The sequence below is a fragment of the Myotis daubentonii genome, chromosome 5 (genome assembly GCF_963259705.1).
Source record: "Myotis daubentonii chromosome 5, mMyoDau2.1, whole genome shotgun sequence".
Taxonomy (NCBI): domain Eukaryota; kingdom Metazoa; phylum Chordata; class Mammalia; order Chiroptera; family Vespertilionidae; genus Myotis; species Myotis daubentonii.
In genome coordinates this window covers 79,240,984-79,262,518 of record NC_081844.1, presented here as the reverse complement: position 1 = coordinate 79,262,518, position 21,535 = coordinate 79,240,984, and the positions used below count along the sequence as shown (strand labels likewise).

The following is a 21,535-nucleotide window of genomic DNA, read 5'->3' as shown; positions in this document are numbered from 1 at the left end:
TGGCTTAGACAAACTGTACTCCAAGGAACACCTAACATACAATACTATCAAATGGCATTGTCTGGTTTCTGGGGAACCAGGAGAAAGAACAAAAGGAAAATGATTGTTGGGATAAATATTGTCCATATTCTCAGAAGGAAGGTAATACCATTTATTACCTATGCTAGATGCTAAGTTCATTACAAATATTGTCTAATTCAATCAATATGCTAATAATCCCTTTGTAAATATTCTATTTACAAATGGAGAAACGTAGGTTTAGAAATTTTAAAAAGCTACCTTAAGTTGCAAAGCAAATAAGTAGAGATGTAGGAATTCAAATCCAAAAATTCATGATCTAAGACATTTTGCTCTAACTGAAAGCAGATTCTATAAATTACAAGCATGTTAGTATGACCAAATTCCTTGGTAAATTCTAAACCTTGAAAAAGCAGACATTATTCAGATATTAATAATACTATGTGGAGCCTGAAATTCAACTCTTTTTAGAAACATGGAGCGCCTAGAAAAACATAATGTGACATACAGTCTTTTTATATGATCACAAACACATATAACACACATAAAAACACGACTCTTAAGAAATGGCATAGATATGGAGCATCTTTTTATATATTTATTTACCATGTGTTTATCTTCGGTGAGGTGTCTGTTATGTCCTTGACCCATTTTGTTTAATTGGGTTGTTCATTTTCTTGTTGAGTTTTAGAGTTCTTTGTATATTTTGGATAACAGTTCTTTATCAGATATGTCTTTTGCAAATATATTCTCCCAGTCTGTGGCTTGTCTTCTCATTGCCTTTACAGTGTCTTTTGTATATAGGAAGTTTTTAATTTTTATTGAAGTCCAGCTTATTTATTATTTCTTTTTTTTTTTATCCTCACCCAAGGAGTGAGGATATTTTTTCCATTGATTTTCAGAGGCAGTGGGAGGAAGTGGGAGGGAGGGAGGGGGCGGGGGGAGAGAGGGGTGGGGAGAGAGAGAAAGAAACACCAACTGTTTGCCTTCCGTGCTCACCCTAACCCGAGGCCTGGGATTGAACCTGCAACTGAGGTACATGTCCTTGACCAGGAATTAAAGCCAAGACCCTTTGGTCTGAGGGCCAATGCTCTAACCACTGAACGAACCAGCCAGGGTCTTATTTTTTTCATGGATCATGCCTTGATATTGTATTTAAAAATGCATTACCTTATTCAGACCTACATTTTCTCCTATGTTCTTTTATAGAATTTTTATAGTTTTATATTTTACATTGAGGTCTGTGATTCCTTTTGAGATGATTTTGGTGAAGGGTGTAAAGTCTGTCTCTAGATTAATTTTTTTACATATGAATGTTACGTTGTTCTTATATCATTTGTTGAAAAGATGCGCTTTTCTCCATTATTGCCCTTGCTCCTTTGTCAAAGATCAGTTAATTATATTTATGTGGGTCCATTTCTGGGTTCTCTCTTCTGTTCTTTTGATCTATTTATATATATATATTTTTTAATCTTCACCAGTCAGGGCAATGCTAACTCTTACGATCAACTGATTACTGAAAAAATACGAAAGCAATTCAATGGAGAAATGATACACTTTTCAATAAACACTGAGTGCTAGAACCAACTGGATATCTACATGCACAAAGAAGAGTAGACCTTTACCATACAAAAAGCTTAACTCAATAGGAATCAGACACTTAAATGTAAGAGCTAAGCTATAGAACTTCTAGCTTAGAAAAAATTTCTCAGGTGCAACACCAGAAAAGAAAAAAAAAACTGTTAAATTGGACTCATCAAAACTAAAAACATTGTGCTTCAAAAGATAACCATAAGAAAATAAAAAGACAATCCACAGACTGAGAAAATATTTGCAAATTATTTATCTGATAAAGGACTTCTGTCCAGAAGGTATAAAGAACAATTACAATTCAATAAGTCAAACAATGCAATTTTTAAATGGGCAAAAGATTTGAATAAACATTTCACCAAAGAAGATACATGAATGGTTAGTAAGTACATAAAAATGTTCAACAACATTATTCATTAGGGAAATGCAAATTAAACCACAGTTAGATAACACTTTACACCCACTAGAATGGCTATAATAAAAAAAATAACTAGTGTTAAGAGTATGTGGAGAAACTGGAACTTTCATGGTCCTGCCTGTTTAGAGAAACTTGGTAGTTTTTCTTAAATAGTTAATTTACCATATGACTCAGAAATTCCATTTTGGCATCTACCCAAGAAAAAGAAAAAGAGTGTCCACACAAAGACTTATATGCTAATGTTCATAACAGCATTGTTTATACTAACCAAAAACTGTAAACAATTTATATGTCCATCACCTAGTCAATAGATAAAAAAAATGTGGTACATCCGCATAATGGAATACTTGTTCAATAAAAAAGAACTACTGATACATGCAACAACATAGATGAACCTTAAAAACATGATACTAAGTGAAAGAAGTCAGGTACAACAGAATATACAATATGTTATTCTATTTATATGAAATGCTTAGAAAAGGCAAATCTATAGACATAGAAAACAGATTAAAAGGTCTCTGAAGAGACAAATGGCAGGGGAGGGGGATTAGAGAACAACCAAAGGACTTGTACGCATGCATATTAGCATAACCAATGGACACAGACACTGGGGCCATGGGGACTTGCCGGGGTGGAAATGGCTGGGGGGGAGGGAGGGGGGCAAGGTTCAAACGGGGGGAGGGGGGGGAGAAGAGACATATGTAAAACTTTAGACAATAAAAAAATAAATGATTTTTAAGTTATTATTGAAAAAAATTTTTAAAAAAAAAGGTCTGTGAAGATGGATCTGGGAGTGGGAATAGACTACAAAACAGGTCCATGGATATTTTTAAAGCGATAAGGCAATGCTCTAAAACTACATTGTGGTAATGTTGTAAAACTTTATACACTTATAAAAATTGTTGACTCGTACTTAAAATGGGTCAATTTTATGGTATATAAATTATACTTCAAGAAAGGTGTTTCAAATCACCCCCGGTATTGCCGACAACAATCAAGGCTTAACTACAACAAGACTGCGCACAAAGACCACTAGGGGGTGCACCAAGAAAAGATAAAAAAATGCGGAGACAAAGAAACAGGACGCAAATGTCAGAAATGAAAGATATAGAGCTCAAAACCACACTTTTAAGGTCTCTCAAGAACTGTCTAGAAGCTGCCGATAAACTTAGTAAGGCCCTCGAAAAGACTGGTGAGACTGCCGATAAATGTAGTGAGATCCTCAAGAAATCTAATGAGACCCTCGATGTTGTGATGAAGAACCAACTAGAAATTAAGCATACACTCACTGAAATAAAGAATATTATACAGACACCCAACAGCAGACCAGAGGAGCGCAAGAATCAAGTCAAAGATTCGAAATGCGAAGAAGCAAAAAACACTCAACTGGAAAAGCAAAATGAAAAAAGAATCCGAAAATACGAAGATAGTGTAAGGAGCCTCTGGGACAGCTTCAAGCGTACCAACATCAGAATTATAGGGGTGCCAGAAGATGAGAGAGAGCAAGATATTGAAAACCTATTTGAAGAAATAATGACAGAAAACTTCCCCCACCTGGTGAAAGAAATAGACTTACAGGTCCAGGAAGCGCAGAGAACCCCAAACAAAAGGAATCCAAAGAGGACCACACCAAGACACATCATAATTAAAATGCCAAGAGCAAAAGACAAAGAGAGAATCTTAAAAGCAGCAAGAGAAAGAAACTCAGTTACCTACAAGGGAATACTACCCATACGACTGTCAGCTGATTTCTCAACGGAAACTTTGCAGGCCAGAAGGGAATGGCAAGAAATATTCAAAGTGATGAATACCAAGAACCTACCACCAAGATTACTTTATCCAGCAAAGCTATCATTCAGAACTGAAGGTCAGATAAAGAGCTTCACAGATAAGGAAAAGCTAAAGGAGTTCATCACCACCAAACCAGTATTATATGAAATGCTGAAAGGTATCCTTTAAGAAGAGGAAGAAGAAGAAAAAGGTAAAGATACAAATTATGAACAACAAACATGCATCTATCAACAAGTGAATCTAAGAATCAAGTGAATAATCTGGTGATCATTAGAATCAGGGACATAGAAAGGGAATGGACTGACTATTCTTGGGGGGGGGGGGGGAAGGGGTGTGGGAGATGCGGGAAGAGACTGGACAAAAATTGTGCACCTATGGATGAGGACAGTGGGTGGGGAGTGAGGGCGGAGGGTGGGGCGGGAACTGGGAGGAGGGGAGTTATGGAGGGAAAAAAGAGGAACAAATGTAATAATCTGAACAATAAAGATTTAATTAATAAAAAAAAAAGGTGTTTCTAAAAAGTGGCCAAGAAGTTAAAAAGAAGCAAACAAACAAACAAAAGAGTAAGAACAGCAAAATAAATATACCTCTGCTGGATATACTGGGCATAATCTGAGGAATCATATTATTGCTTGTATCCATAGGCTGGGAATTATCTTGACCCATCTGATCATCTGGTGGCATATAGGCAGGAGGAGGGGTATCAGCTGAGAGGAAAAAAATGAGACAAGTTAAAGTCCCCAAAGAATAAAGTCTTCATCCTGCTCAAAGTTATTCTAAAAGCATTTAAAAATTCATAAATTTACCAGCAGGGTTCATTAATGAGTATCACAGACACACAAAAATGCAGATGCTATCTTAGGGCAAGGGAAAAGGCAAAAAGACACAACCATTAGCTACCAAAAACCTACCTACTGTAAGTCCACATATATTTGGGACAATCCAGGATAGTAAGATCAGTGCTAAAATTCACTAACATAGAATTCAAGGTCAAGAACTTTGCCTTTATTTGGTTCGAATAATATGCTCCAAGAAACTGCAACCACTGGAAATCAATCTGAAGGAGATGATTTTCCTAGTAAGGGTATGTATCTACGGCCACTTTTAAATTATTAAACTCATCACATACTGTAAACTGTTTTCAAAACTGGGGAAAAAGCTATGCTGCTTCAAAATTTGCCATCAATACTAAGAGCAATTGTCTAATTTTTTGCAATGTCCTAAAATGGCTGTTGTACCCTATTTAATGGCTAGGTAATTCTCTCAGGAAACTGAATGTTACTAGAAAGTCTTTTGAGTTCCAACACTCATGTCTGAAATTCTTTGCAAAGCTACAGCTATAATTCTTTGTCTCAGAAACTATAAATACTGAATGTAATTTTTCTTTCACCCCAAGGTTTGTACAAGAAATATTTTGAGATAAAGATACAATCAAAACTGAATCTAGAGAAATACCAATCAGAAAGGATATATGCACCCCTATGTTCATAGCAGCACAATTTACCATAGCTAAGACTTGGAAACAGCCTAAGTGCCCATCAGCAGATGAGTGGATGAAAAAACTGTGGTACATCTACACAATGGAATACTATGCTGTGGTAAAAAAGAAGGAACTCTTGCCATTTGCAACAGCATGAATGGAACTGGAGAGTATTATGCTAAGTGAAATTAGCCAGTCAGAGAAAGATAAATACCACATGATCTCACTCACTTGTGGAATATAGAGAACTACATAGACTGATGAACAGGGACAGATCCAAAGACAGAGAAACAGCGATCAGACTATCAATCCCTAGAGGGAAAGTAGGGGAGGGTGGGGGTAAGGGGAAGAGAGCAACCAAAGGACTTGTATGCATGCATATAAGCCAAACCAATGGACATGGACAACAGGGGGATGAGAACATGAGTGGCGAGGGGGGAAGGTTGGGGGTTAATGGGGGGGATGAGGACACATTTGTAATACCTTAACCAATAAAGAAATTTAAAAAAAAAAAAAACTGAATCTAGGACAAAGTATGAAAATTAGCTTTTGCAAATAGTACATAACAGCAAGTTAAAGGGTTGATACTTAATTCTTCTTTTAAAAAAGAATATGCTTACATATGACTCCACATGCACTAGGCATTCAAATATTTCACAGTGACATAAGATGTGTTTGTACATGACATTACCAAAAGTTAGAAACTAGATAAATTATAATCTACTTACCTTTCTCCAAGTAAATCAGTTAACCAGTCATCTAATTAAAGATAACTGGAATTCAATTTAACCTTCCAAAGTATAAAATGATTTGACAAACAAAGTAGTAAAGTTTAAAAAGCACAAACATTCCAAGTCAAAGAAACTTGGGTCTGAACCCCTAACATTTATTAGCTGTGGGACCTGAGGCAAGGTACTTAAACTCTTGGAGTTAGTACCAATTTATTTTTCCATCTGTTAAACAGAAATAATATCATCTCACACGCTGTTCTGAAGATTAAATTTAATGTAATTTATTTTATCACAACATCAGTTATATAAAAGGCACTCAATAAACGGGACTTAGTATTATAAATTATATGAAAATATGTAAACATGATATTTGGCAAAATAAAATCTAAAACTCTTCTGTAAGTCAAACAATTACCAAAGAATATAGTCAAAAGTAGCTAGATCTTGACAAAGAACAGTTCATCCAGAGAGTCAGCAGTATAATTGTTGATCCTCAGGGATTATTTTTTTTGTATCGCTAAAATAAATTCTTACCTGGGAGCTGAAATGGACTTCCTGGTCCAGAACTTGCTGGGGAGTTGGGATACGTGCTGCTAGCAGGGGAAGGGGGATAGGGGCTATTTGGAGATAAGGGGAAAGGAGTGTTGTTGGGCTGATGGAAGGAATCTGGAAAAGTTGCATTTTGTGGCATGTGCGGTTCATTGTGGCTCAGGTTTCTAAATTGAACCAAAAGGCTGTGTTGTGGATTGAATTCATTATGACGAGGCACTAATACTGGAGGTAAGACTGAAAGACAAAATCAAAAGTTATCTATCAGCAATGACTAAAGCAAATATCCCATGCACATTAAGGGTTACATAGAAAGGATTCAGGGAAAACTGTAAACCTATTAAACAATTCACTTGTAGGAAGTACTGCTTTGTAGAACCTTGAATCTATTTACATAATAATTAAACCCAAAACCCTGTGAGCATTTAGCATGTATAAAGTACTCTGGGAGACAGAAAACCCAGAAAAGATACCATTCCTGTTCTATAGGAGATAAGGGATATTTTAAAACAACCATATTACAAAAAGTTTAATGCAATGAGAGTTCAACCTAGGTGAGTACTTCTAGCTGGCAATGAATCAAACAAAATATTGTAGAAAATGCAGTATCTGATTGGACCTTAAAGAACTAGGAAGATTTCACATGGGAGTGCTAAGGGTGGGGAGAATCAAGGAGGAGATGGGGAGAGTCCAGGAGGGAAATAAGAAAGGATAAAATAGTTGGCCTAGCCACTGAACCAGGAAGCAAGACAAGACTGAGAGATTGAAGTTGATTGAGGTTAGCTATAGAGATGTGCTGAAAGCCTCCATGTTTCCAATTTTTAACATTTCATGTTTCTTGTTTCTTTTTTATTGATTTCAGAGAGGAAGGGAGAGGGAGAGAGATAGAAACATCAATGATGACAGAGAATCATTGACTGGTTGCCTCCTGCATGCCCTCTACTGGGGATTGAACCCGCAGCCAGGGCATGTGCCCTTGACCGGAATCAAACCTGGGACCCTTCAGTCCACAGGCCCACTCTCTATCCACTGAGCCAAACTGGCTAGGGCCATTTCATGTTTCTTAGTTTGAGAGATCTCACATTTTATGTTCTTCGGTAAAGTTTTCCCTACTCAAATAACTTTTCTTACGTAGAAAGTCTTCATTCAAAGTCAGATTTCTAAATATGACCATAATGAAAATATATACAACAAAGCCTAAACATTTTAAGAGATACATTTTTTTAAAACATAAACTTTAGCCTTAGCTGGTTTGGCTCAGTGGACAGTGTCGTATTGGCCTGCAGATCAAAGGGTCCTGGGTTCAATTCCAGTCAAGGGCACGTACCTCAGTAGCAGACTCCTCTCCAACCTGGAGGCAACCAGTCGATGTGTTTCTCTCACATTAATGTTTCTCTCTGTCTTTCCCTCTCTCTTCCACTCTCCCCAAAAATCAATGTTAAAATACCCTCGGGTGAGGATTAACAAACAAAAAAATTCTTTTCAGAAAGATAAATTTTATTCAAACATTCACTTTCTCTAAAGATACAAGTGATCAAGCACTTTCAAATATCTTACTACCTTTCACTACCAGTGGTTCTCAATCTTCCTAATGCCACAACCCTTTAATACGGTTCTTCATGTTGTGGTAACCCCCCACCATAAAATTATTTCGGTTGCTACTTCATAACTTAATTTTGCTACTGTTATGAATCGTAATATAAATATCTGATATGCAGGATTGTTCACAACCCACAGGTTGAGAACTGCTGCACTATAGGAAACAGAAACAAACCTAATTTCTTTAAACTTATTGTACCAATTCATGTCTTTTACAACTTTCCTATATTTGTCAATGTAATTTTACTTCTGAAAATCTCTTTGACTCTGACATCATTCTGCAGCAATAAAATCAATCTGTTTTTAAGTTTACTAGATCATACTTCCCGCCCTAGAAGCAGGGATGTAACTGAGGAATCAGAGGCTCGTATTTGTACAGCTGGGTTTTAGGGGGCGGGAGGTGTCTCTTTTTATTTTACTGAACTAGTGTTGTACTTATGTGGTTAACATCTGTTTAAAATTGTTTTATTCTACTGTATATTACCAACTTGTGTCCCACTACAGAATGATGGGACAGCTAGCTGCCATGGAGAGTAGGGAGGGCATTAGATAGCAAAAATGTCTATGTTTAGCTAGCTAGCAATCTGAAAGATTTAATAAAATAACTACTTAAGTATTCAATCCAGTAAGGATTTCTTCACTTTTATTTTTAAGGCAGAGCTCACTAACTTCTCTCTTACTTGTATATCTATACATTTTTTAGTAATTATTTTATTTTCATACAAAATAGTACATGAATAGTTTAAAAAGATACAAAAGATTATAATAAAAACAGCAACTTCTAAACCTCCTCCCATACTGCTTCCAAAGACAAAAAACAAAACAAACTCTTAGCCATTTTATTCTCAAACTTTATGTCCTGCTGACTAATATGTTTATATTATTATTATTTATCTCAATACATTATTTGTATGCTTGCTGTTATGACAAATGAAGCAGCTTTCTTATATCATTCTATCCCATTCACATTCCCCTTCCCCACAATAAAGTTATATTAAAAGTTTTTGGTTAAATTAATATCCATTGTTTACATTATATATAAACGTCATTCATTGTTGAGCTAAGTATGTCCTATGATCATATTTTTTCATGAAAAGTGCTTTATCTACAGCTTTGTTCCTTCATTTGCTTAATCATATTTACCACTAATATTTCCAGAAGTCCAACAGATCAAATTCCTATCAACATGTTTTCCAGCTATCACAAAATAAACAAAAAAACCCACTGATTCAATTTTTCCCCCTGAATCCTCCATCCTTTTGCTAAAATCTAGACTAGTTGCTACTTAAGTTTCTTACAAATCTGAAATCCTTGGACTTCCATTCTCTTCTCTCCTGTTGGATGTCATTTCCTGGACCTCATGTTCCTCAATTAACTTCCTAAGAAAGAGTGTGTAAATTTTGAGTCCTTGCATATACAATAAATCTTGCCTTTTGTTTGTCTGCAGATTTCAGAATAGAAAACTTTTTCTCTCTGAATTTTGGGGACAATGCTTCATTTTCTTCTAGAATCCAGAATTGCAGTGAGAAATACAAGAATCTCATTTCCAGCCCTTTGTATGTATCCTGTATTTTCTCTCTGGGAGCTTTTAGAATGTTCTTTTTATCCATGATATACTAAAATGTCATGTGTGGGTCTGTTTTTATTCCCTCTTCTGGTTGTTCAGTCACTGGGCCCTTCCAATTTTCAGTTCTGAAAACTGTTCTAATAGTATTGTTTTGATAACTTTCTCTCTGTTATATTCCCCTATACTCTATTTCCAGGGTTATTATTTTATTATGATATTTAACTTGAACACATTCTGAACCAGTTAGTGTTTTAATCTAAGCACTTTCCATGCATTAACTTATCTAATCCTCCTAACAAAGCTATAGGGTAGGAATTATTATTCCCATTTTACAGATGAGGAAACTAAGTTACAGAATGGTTAAGTAACTTGCCTGTGGACACACTAGTATATTGATAAAACCAGGATTCAAACCCAGAAAATCTGGTTCTAGGACCCAGTCTTACCACTAGATAACACTGCCTATTAGATTAAACTCTGATCCACTTGAGGTGGCCCTCTATTCTTTTCCAACTATCTTCCATCTTTTTAATTTTTGTAATACTTTCTGGCTCCACTATACAGTAGCAATGTGACCTTATATAAGTTACTTTCCTTAGTTTCCCTACCTGTAAATTTATTAAGTTTTTAAATGTTAGTACCATTTTCTAACCCTATGAAGAAATAACCTCATAGTATCAGAAAATTACTCAGTTCATAAGTGCTCAATAAATGTTCATAACTATTAGTTACTACTTCTACCGCTTTATTAATACTAGTACCATAAAGTGATCCATCCTGTACCATAGATTCTTGATTAACTTGCTTAAGCATACCAGAGCTATGCCTCAGTCTTTTCTATAAAATGAATCATGTCTGAGAAAAATTGATTATAAAAAATAAAACATTTCTATAGGGGGGTTACAAATCACACCCTAGCTATGGGGGAATACACTAAATTCCTATACTTTATTCCATCAACTCCTAGAAAATATCAAGCTAGGAAGTTTTTCAAACTACACTTCTCCATTAAATCCTCACATCATCCTTTCTTTGTCAATTCCTTCAGGCTACAGATTTCTTAGGTTCAATGAGAAATTGAGAATCACCTCAAATATCAATTGGTAGATCTAAAGCTCTTAAACTAAACTTTCCCTGACAGCACCATCATTGCTATTCTTTTTGCTAGTCTACACATCCAATGTTATTTTCATAGCCTTTTTGCCATACTGGGCTTATATTATATCCATGTGAAACCCAGTGTGGCACAGAGACTCCAGGGTGACCACCATGATTCCCATTTCTGTGCACCATTCTTGCATAATCCCCTCCCTTTGAGTTCATTGCCTGTGATTTGCTTCTAACCAACAGAATATGGCAAAAGTGATAGGATGTATATAATAAAATTCCATAAGAATATAATACCCTTCCAGCAAAAAGATCCTCTCTTTCCTACTGGCTTTGAAGAAATAAGCTGTCATGAATGTGAGCTACATATGAAGAGGTCATGTGGCAAACAAAGGAAGGTGACCTCCAGCTGACAACTACCAAGAGTCCAACAGCCTGCAAGGAACTGAATCCTGTCAGCAATCACATGAGCTGGCAAGCAGATCCTTCCCCAACTGAGCCTCAGATGAGATCTAAGCCCTGACCAACACTTTTGATTACAGCACTACAAAGGACCCAGTTAAGCTGTGCTTGGAATCCTGACCCACAGAAACTGTGAGATAATAAATGTGTGTTAAGCCACTTAGCTTTTGGTAATTTATTATGTAGCAGTAGATAACTAATGCACCCAGCTAGTATCTCAGCTTATGTAATTCATTCATTACAAAAAAATACTTACTAAGCACAATCTATAAAGTGCCAGGTTAATAACACTATTCTAGGCACTGGGATGCAATGCAGAACGAGGCAGAGGAAGGTCCTGCTCATGTCAGTCAATAAACAAAATAAATGTCTAACATAGTGTCAAGTAATGATGGGGTTATTTGAGTAAGGACAGAATGGAGTGAGAAAATGTGCCATGAAAAGATCCCGGGAGAAGAATACTGTAGGAACAAAGCCTAGATGCAGGAATATGGCAAGTCCAAAGAATAAAGGAAGTTTGACAGGTCAATGTAGGGTCTTATAGAAATCTGTTTTAAGTGTGATAGAGAGCCTTTAAAGTATTTTGAGCACAGACTGGCATGATTTGATATATTTTTTTTAACTATTACGCTGGCTGCTATGTAGAAAACAGAATGGGTTGGAGTGGGACAAAAAGAGGCAGAGAGATCAATTACAAGACTACTGAAGGTAAAAGATGATATTCTATATTGGAACAGCAGTATTAGAGATGGTGAGAGATGATACTATCAAAATACATTCTAAAGATATAGCAAACAGCATTTGCTCATAGCTCAAATACAGGACTTAAGAGAGAAAAATAAAAGATGACTTCTAGGTAGCAATTACATGAATACTGGTGCCATTTACTTCAATAAGGAAAGCTGGAGAAATAAATGATTTGGTGGAGGGAAAATCAAAAGTCCTATTTAGACATTAAATATGATATATTTATTAGACATTCAAGTGGAGATATCAAGTAGGCAGCTAGATATAAGAATCTAAATCTCAAAAGAAAAGCTGACTTTGGAGTTCTAAATGTTAGCATGAGCTTATAGATGGTTTTAAGACATGTGACAGCATGAGAGCTCTAAGAAGAAAGATATAGATGGACAAACTGTCCAGAGACTGAGTCCTATAAAAACAGGAAAATAAACCAACAAAGAGACTAAGCACAAATAGGAAACTAGTGTTTAAGAAGCCAATAAAGAAAAAGTTTTGAGTGAGAGGGAAGGAGAGCAACTGTATCAAATGATGTTGGGAGGGCAAATAAGATGAGGACTGAGAATGACCCATTTACCTGTAAGAAGGCAGTCACTGGTGATCTTGACAAGTCAAATGGTAGAGAAGAAAGACTAACTGGAGAGGTGTCAAGAAAGAATGGAAGGAAAGTAATGTGAAGATAATAAAAATGGAGACTCCTCTAACAGAACTAGAGGACATAGTGCATAAAATTGTGTGTGAATAGGTGTAACTGAGGTCAAAACAGGAATTCTTTTTTAACTTTCATTTTAGGATGGGCAGTATTATGACATGCTTATATGCTCTCACAAATAGTCTAGTAGAGAGGAAAAATATAAAGCTGGGGGAAGGTGTGACAACTATAAGAACAAAGTTCTTAAACAGATAAAAAGGAGTGGGTGTAGTACGTACATGGAGCTTAGGCCCTAAATAAAATAGAGACAGGTCATTCACTGGAATGGTAGAGTTACATATAACTGACTCCTTAACAATGAATTAGAATAAGCCACTTGGGAGCTATATTATCTATATACAAAAAGCTGAATTCAAAATCCAGTATTCCTTCCAAGATTAAAATCTGTAAGAAGGAAAATACAAGGCTAATATCACCTTTTAAGTACTAAATCCAGTTAAATGCAAATCAGGAAGAGAGAGGTCTTTTTCATTCTTCTCAAGGGGTAAAACCTACCTGGACTCTCCACTCTCTTATAGTGGTATGGGTTGATACAAACTTCTTTTTGCTTAGATCCAAAAGGAAATTCACAAATATCCAATGGTTTTAGCTCATGATGACTCTGCAAATCAGGCCAGCGCCAAACACGACAATATATAACGTGGGGTAAGCCTTTTCTGTGAGAAACCTGAAGGCGTCCGTCTAAAGATCTGGGAATAGTGACACATTTGCTCGGCTGTCCTGGACTGCTCAAGGCTTTCTCCAGTTCCTCCATGGCACCCTTTTTCTTTTTTAGCTTTTTCACCAAAGCATCGACTGCCTTTTCTGCCCATTTCTCCTCTTCATCACCTTGCTTCCAGCCCAACAATCGCTTTACTGCTGGACTAGTAAAAGAAAACAAGCTGGCCATTGACGTCATTTGATATAAATCTTCAGAGACCTTCTTGCAACTCAAAGTCAATGGCTACTGAGTGAACAGATCACAGATGACAAGTTATACACAGGTCCTAAGCAGAAGCTCCAATTTAAAAGGGAAGAGTGACATTTATCTTCATAAGTGCCATAAGCTTTTTTCACTGGTTCAAGTCCTGAAACAGAAAGGGGGAAAAGGATAAGATCCCTAATTTAAATGAATGCAATTAATATACATTAAAAATCAATATAACTAAAAAGTATGTTATTTTTAAGTAAGAGCAGAAAAGTAAAAAAAAAAAAATCTAAGTCTAGAAAGAAAAATTTTCTCTAAAGTCCTGTGACCACTCAATTCCTTCTTCTTTACATGAACAAATAATTCACAGGCAATGCCAAATGATAACCAATAGCAAAACCAGGTTGCTCTATTTTCTATGTATCATTAAAAAGAAATAGCCTCTAGATTTTGATTCTTTTAGTTTCAGGCTAATAAGCCCCCAAATGGCCTGCTAAGGTTTGATTCTGAAGTACTTTTCGTCTTTGCAATGCATGTTACAAGCTATGTCAATTCTGAACATGATATGTCCAAACAAAAGTCTTAAGAAAATCTAGCTCTTCCCTAAGGTCATTATTCTCTTTAAAATGTTTCACAGACTTACAAGGTTTGAGCAAAAGCCATGGTCTTATTCAAGTCACATTATTAAATGCAAATTATAGTAACAGTTGTCATAAGATAAAATTTACTAAGCCCTCAAATAAATCCTAACACACATAATTGCCAAAAAAATGGAAAGTATCTATCTTTAGAACTAAGAATTCTATATAATAAAAGCCTAATATGCTAAGTGTCCAGTCAACCAGTTGGCCGTTCAACTAATCAAAGCATAATATGCTAATAATATGCTAAGGCCGCTCAACTGGTCACTATGACATGCACTGACCACCAGGGCGCAGATGCTCCGACCAGAAGGTTAGCTTGCTGCTGGGGTGCAGACAATCGGGATTGAGCGAGATGGGCTGGACATGCTCTGGAGCCCTCCTGCAGTCCCTCCCCGGCTGGCAACCTCCCGCGTCCCTTTCCGGCCCTGATTGTGCATCGGTGGGGTCCCTTGGCCTGGCCTGCACCCTCTCGCAATCCATGACCCCTCAGGGGATGTCGGAGAGCCAGTTTCAGCCCAATCCCGCTGGAACGACCGGTTGCTATGATGTGCACTGACCACCAGGGGGCAGACGTTCAACGCAGGAGCTGCCCTCAGCCCACAGGCCCCAGGCTAGCCAAGGCAGGTGTCAGCAGGGGCCCCCATTAGCCCTACTGGTCGCCCCACAGAGGGAGGCAACCGGCAGTGACTGTGGCGGCAGGGGGTGGGGCCATCGAGCAGGCAGCACCAGGCCAGCCAAGGCAGGTGCCAGCAGGGGTCCCTGATTGCCCCACCAGTCACCCTACAGATTGGCCCTGATCGCTAGCCAGGGCACAAATTTTGTGCATCAGGCCTCTAGTACTGAATAAATTTAAAGATAATTCAAAGTTTAACCGAGAAAAGGACAGTTTATAATTTTATAATTCCTACTGTCTTCTGTGATATTTTAAGCACATTAACTTAATGAACCTGCTCCAGGCAGACCACTACTCTGCACCATTAAGAAGCTCTTGGAGTTAATGACAAGAAGAAATGATGTGCAGTGGCACTCCACTGATAAGAGTGGGTACAATCCCCTGTGGTGACTACACAGCCAACTACAGACAATGAGCAACCAGTGAAGTAGCAGAAGTAATGCTGGAAAAAAGGTATCAGTAATAGATACTTTATAAACTGCAAAGTGCTATTCAAATGTGAATTATGATCATTAGTATTCAAAGGAGGAAGAGTGAAGATTTCAAAGATTGGTTAGATCTTATCTCAGGCTAACATACCTACCACTATACTATACACACTTTCTGATCCAACCCCAATCCCTGCACCTCTGCTCATCTGTGTCTTTCAAGAGAAATCTTAGTCATCCTTAATGATAAGCTCAAATCCATCCCCTTTTGTAAAGAATTCCTTTACTACTCCACCCTAAAGAGGCCATTTATTATACTTATTATAATTAATAAATAATATCTGAAATGATAAAAACATATCTTAACTTCCCAAATGGAATACAAAATCTTCCCAGGAAGAAGTCTTCAGCACCTGGCACTATGCCATGTGCCATACCACATACTAAGAGAGTATATAATGAATGGCCATTGATTTTTCTATCAACTGTACCTTGCAATTAAAAAGATAACTTCAAATTTTAAGTCCAGGTGACTAAGATAATGACAATTCCATTAGAATTAAGGATACTAAGAAAGTGGCTTAGTCAGCAGAGAAGATGGTTAACTCTATTGGAAAAAGGGACATGACTGGAGATACAGGTTTAGCAAAGAAAAGATGAGAAACAGATTTAAGATTTTGTACAAAGAGCTGAAACAGTAAAGAAAATGTAGGTTTTCAACAGAATGAAAAGAGCAGCAGGTAAATACCCAAATATTAGGGAATATTCACTGGTAGAAATCACTATGAAGAAGATTTTAGAACTACATACAAAGATACTGTGGAAGATTAAACACAAGAGAGAGTTTTAAAAGAATGGGAACAAAGAAAAGGCCAATGACTTCGTGAATGGTGAATGGTGATGTCATTAGTTAGACTTCAAGAGATTGGCTTCAGAAAGAATAAGGAGTGTCAGATTTTAAAACCTAAGACTCTAAGATTTGTGCTTTCTTAAAAGTAGTCCTAGGGTCCTGGCCAGTGTGCCTCAGTTGGCTGGAGCTTCATCCCATGCACCAAAAGGCCTCCTGTTCAATTCCCAGTCAGGGTACACAACCAGGTTGTGGGTTCGATCAACAGATGGATGTTTTTCTCTCCCTCTCCCTTCCTTTTTCTCTAAAATTAATTTTTTAAAAATAAAAAACTATGCTGAAACCGGTTTGGCTCAGTGGATAGAGCGTCGGCCTGCGGACTGAAGGGTCCCAGGTTCGATTCCAGTCAAGGGCATGTACCTGGGTTGCGGGCACATTCCCAGTAGAGGGGGCGTGCAGGAGGCAGCTGATCGATGTTTCTCTCTCATCGATGTTTCTGGCTCTCTATCTCTCTCCCTTCCTCACTGTAAAAAATCAATAAAATATATATTTAAAAAAAAACACAAAAAACTAGCACTACGAAAATGGTAGGGACAAATCTTACACTCAACTCTTTAAATACGGAAGGATATAAATTTACCCAACTACTTTGGAAAATTGTTTGACAATATTTATTGATACTAAACATAAATTCCTAGGACCAAACTATTCCATTCCTAAAAGACATGATGGATCTCATAGATATAATACTGAAGAATTCAGATACAAAATATTAAACATTATATCATTCCATCTATATAACATACAAAAAGAGGAAAAACTAACCAATGTTTAATATGAAGGACAAGAGAGACTCTTCTGGGGAGCTATACATTTTCTGTATCTTGATTTGGGTGACAACATAAATGTACGCATATGTAAAAGTTCACTGAGTTATACACGTAAGATTTATATACTTTATTATAAGATATACTTCAATATAAAAAAAACTTTTAAAAATTTACTAGTGAGCAGATCACCTATAAAATTAGTTTGTATTCACTAGCATCTCCCCCACCATAAACCATGAGTAAAACTGCAAATTTGCAAAAACTATAAAATTTCACAAAGTTTATTAAAATGACAGCAAAAATGTAGGGCGTGGGATTTAATTTTACCCTACTACTCTACATGCAAATAAGTTAGTTTCACAGATACTGACAAAGTACATGAGACTCCTGGGTCAGAGACAAAGGACTTTATTACTCATGGCACAGCAAGCAGCATTACATCAGATTTGCATTCTCTTTGCCTGGAAAACCCATGGGAGTGATGTACTATGGCCCAAATGGATGGTACTCCTGTAGTGGGTTTGCAGTGATGAAGAACAGACCTTTAGAAATTTATCACTTTTGTAGTGATTGGTAAACAAGCCTATTGTTTGTAGAGAAAGAACTTGACTATCAAAGGATTAACAGATGTTCTTGGGAAAAACAATTTATATTTTTATGGATATTTTTGCAAAAAAACAAAAATCCTCTTAATGTCAGCACCACTGCTATATTATGCTACTAAATTATTTTGTGAGAAGCCTATCCATTCACACTTGATTCATTCGTTCGTTATAAAATTAATGCATGTTTATAACTATAAACTAACGTTTATCCAAAATTTTGACTTTTCAAGATAAAGTCCCAATCAGATCTTTTAGTCACAATTCAGTATGAAATACTGATCTGCATTTTAAGTGGTTTCATTTTAAATGAGCATTTTCCTACACCACTTATCATTAGTTCACAAAGACCTAAATGTAACATGAGCTTTTCTTAAAGACTTAACTATCATTATGAACCTGTTACTGTGCTGTGTTGGAAATCCACTATAGAAAGCATGGAGAATAGGATGCATTGTTACTGACTGACATGGGATGACACTCCAACCAAATGAATAGATGAAAGTGCACGAATGATTTTGAAAAGGTAGACTTTTAGAAACAACTTTCTTCAAAAAAACAGTTATTTCAAGGATTTCAACAGCATCTTTTCCTTGGTTATGAAAGAATTTCTCATTAAGTATAAAAAATTAATTGCTAAAGCAAAGAAAATAATATTCCTTAGAGGAGGAGGAGACAACTAAACATTTATTGAATACTCACTATGCCAAGCACTGTTAAGGGTTCAAATTCTGGATCTAACACACCTGTATCCTCATTCTTTCCTATTTTATATAGTGAATGTAAGTTCTAAAAATTAAATGAGATAAACATTTAACTCAGAGATGTTAGGAGGTGACAAAAATTGCAGCTTTTCTTTTCTCCTCTCCCAAAGTCCTTTCTGATGATCCCCATCACCTCCCGCCATTATCTATTGCTCCCTCCTTCTCTTTTGTTCTCATTTCTTTGACTCTTCATTTTTTGCCTCCTTTCTCCATTCCTCATAGCTTCTTCCACATTCCTCAGTGCTGGTTTTGGAGAAGCTTAGCTACTACCTAATGATGTATAAACTAACTAATGAAAATGCACTTTTCTTCTACCTCCAACAGGACCCAATTAGCACACAGTGTGCAATTTGTATCTTTAGTGTTTTCATGTGCTCCAGTGCTTTCTTACCTCTGAGTTCTCTCCAAGTAGAAGGGAAGATATATTTTGACAGCCCAGATATTTGAGACAATGCTCTACATGAAAACCTGACTTCTGAGAGAATTCCTACCTGTGCCTCTGCCATCCTCATCCTGGGTCACTAACATATTAAAGCTATCCTGAAGTACACCATTGGGAATAAAATATGTTATTATTTTTTAAAGGTGATGTATTTAGTTCCTAAGAAAACAAACAAACAAACAAAAGATTTCAAGAAACTTAAATCATAGATTTTCTTTTGCAATAACCTTCATAAGAAGCAACTGTAAAAATTACTACTTGCAAATATTAAAGCCTTATTTCAATAGCACAATTAGGGATAGAAGACAAATTCTATTTTCTCTTTTTTTGCTCTTACAGAGGCTATACTAAACCAACTTTTTAGAATATAAAAAAAGTCTGAATATCATTGAATCTTTCCTTAAAAGCCAAGTCTTGTTACAATGACAGTGGACTAACCAATAAATTAATAAAACAAAAGCAAATGAAACTGAACAGTGCCCAAGACATCTTTCAGGGAATTTCTATTTCTAGCTTAAAAACCAGAAAACGCACCCCCCCCCCGCCCCAGTCTAAAATCCCATTGAGAAATAAATACACAGGACAATCTGTGTACAGTGAGCCAGTCAATTATCAATATTGCAGTTTGAGTGAATATAATAAAATCTAGTGATCAAACACTATCACACTTAGACCTATAAACAGAAAATAATGCAAGAGGAATTATCCCAAAATAACTGAAAAACAGAGGAGAAAAAAGGTAAAAAGATTATATACTTGTGAATAAAACTGCTTAAGAAGAATTAACTGTGTTGTAAATGACTAAAGACAGACAAAAAGTGGAGGACTTAGCAAGTATGCAAAAAGCCAAGCTCTGACAGGCTCCCGTCTCCCCCAAACACACACACACTACATGGAGGTGAATAAAAGCCTTAAGGATGAGACATGGATAACTGTTCATCATATTAGCACAAATTTTGGAAGCAACAATCACAAGGAATTTAACAATCTACAATTCACAGTCCAGTTGGTAATAAAGGTCAAGAACAAGGAAAACCAAGTATCACTTAAGCCAAATGAGACAGGAGAGACCATGAGGATACAATTAACCATTTGTGAAGCATAAGGTTAAAGCACCACCACAGAATAAATGCCAAACAGGGAAAGACTGAATTCAAGGCTAAGGAGTCAGGCTGCTGGAAGTAATCCTATGTGCAATGTAGAGTTCCACCTAAGCAGAAAGATATGTTCAAAGAGGCATTTGAAGGAGACAAAAATGGAAGAAAAGGAAGATGGAAAACATAGTAGTAACCCCAACTATGAAAGCAAGATATACAAGGGTGGTGGTACACAGAACAAGGTAAGTGATGAAAGTAGAGATATAGATAAGGAATATGTGAGAGACATTACAAATAAACAATCAATAAGACTTGGTGACTACCTAGAATAGAAACAGGGGCAAACCAAAAAGGTAAAGTTTAAAAGCTGAAAGAATAAAGATACATTTACCTAAACAGAGGAATTCTAGTTAAAGCCAAGATGAGGTAAGAAGCTGATGGTGGAGGGATATAAGGAAGCAAGCACCAATGCAACTTCAAGAAGATATGACATTAAAGCTCATGAGAAAAGGAATGAATATGTATATTTGGGGGATCATATGAACAGAAGTGAGAGTTGAATCTATGAGAATAGATATTTAATTTATTCAAATTTTATTGGGTACCTAATAAGCCCGGAATACTCTGTGCTAGGAACTCAGGCTTAAAGAACACTATCTGTAACTTCAAAGAGCTTAAAGAGTAATGGGGGAAAAGAGAAGGTACAATGAAGAGCTTAATATACTGTTTAGCACATCACTTAGTTTCACTCTTACTTCCATATGATAGCTAACTGGGACAGAACGTTAAAATCGAGAGTAAAAAATATGTATACAAGCCCAGAAGGCCAGTAACTGATGTGCTTCTTACATCAGAACTTGGAGAGACTTAAACAACTATGCTTGGCCTTTTATAGTTGACCTCTGGTTTATGAAAACCTGATGAGATGACTCTCACATTGATATGTTTTGTTATTTCGTAGAGAAATGACCTCAGCTAGAAAGAAAACTGTGATAATAGTAAGATTTAGAACTTGCTGCATGTGTTAGGTTCCGAGTTCTGAAAAACTGCAACTATTGATAGAACAGTAACACAGAACAGTATCTTGGAAATCCAAAGAAATGCAGTGGTACCTCCGCCATATATGAAGACCTTATAAAATTAATAGATTACATGCATTACAAAAGAATCTATCACATTACAAACATACACACTCACACATACATCTCTGATTTCAGCTTAAGCATTTCTTCTTCAGGGAAGCTTTCCCCGAGCACCCTGCCTAGGTGACATTCCTCTATTATATCACATACCTCTATTTCGTAGCACTTATACCTTTATTTTTTCATCTATCTGTCCAGCTCTGCAAGAAAGTAAGTTCTGGCCCTAATCAGTTTGGCTCGGTGGATAGAGCATCAGCCTGTAGACTGAAAGGTCCCAGGTTCAGTTCCGGTCAGGGGCATGTACCTTGGTTGCGGGCACATCCCCCGTGGGAGGTGTGCAGGAGGCAGCTGATCGATGTTTCTAACTCTCTATCCCTCTCCCTTCCTCTCTGTA

The 21,535-nt window shown here is 36.7% G+C and overlaps 1 protein-coding gene across 6 annotated transcripts in view; it reads right to left on the bottom strand.

The window, feature by feature from the left end:
* Positions 1 to 21,535, bottom strand: part of SMAD5 (SMAD family member 5) — a 45,029-nt gene that overhangs the window by 11,753 nt on the left and 11,741 nt on the right. For 3 of the 6 annotated variants that reach the window (XM_059698449.1, XM_059698448.1, XM_059698450.1), the window contains 3 exons: positions 13,261 to 13,832; positions 6,563 to 6,814; positions 4,405 to 4,524 (listed from right to left, as the gene is read on the bottom strand). In XM_059698449.1, the coding sequence (XP_059554432.1) occupies positions 4,405 to 4,524; positions 6,563 to 6,814; positions 13,261 to 13,663 (775 nt within the window). In that variant the 5' untranslated portion in view covers positions 13,664 to 13,832. Of the gene's footprint in view, positions 1 to 4,404; positions 4,525 to 6,562; positions 6,815 to 13,260; positions 13,833 to 18,851; positions 19,037 to 21,535 lie in introns of those variants that run through there. The other 3 variants (XM_059698451.1, XM_059698453.1, XM_059698454.1) reach the window with 3 other exon arrangements.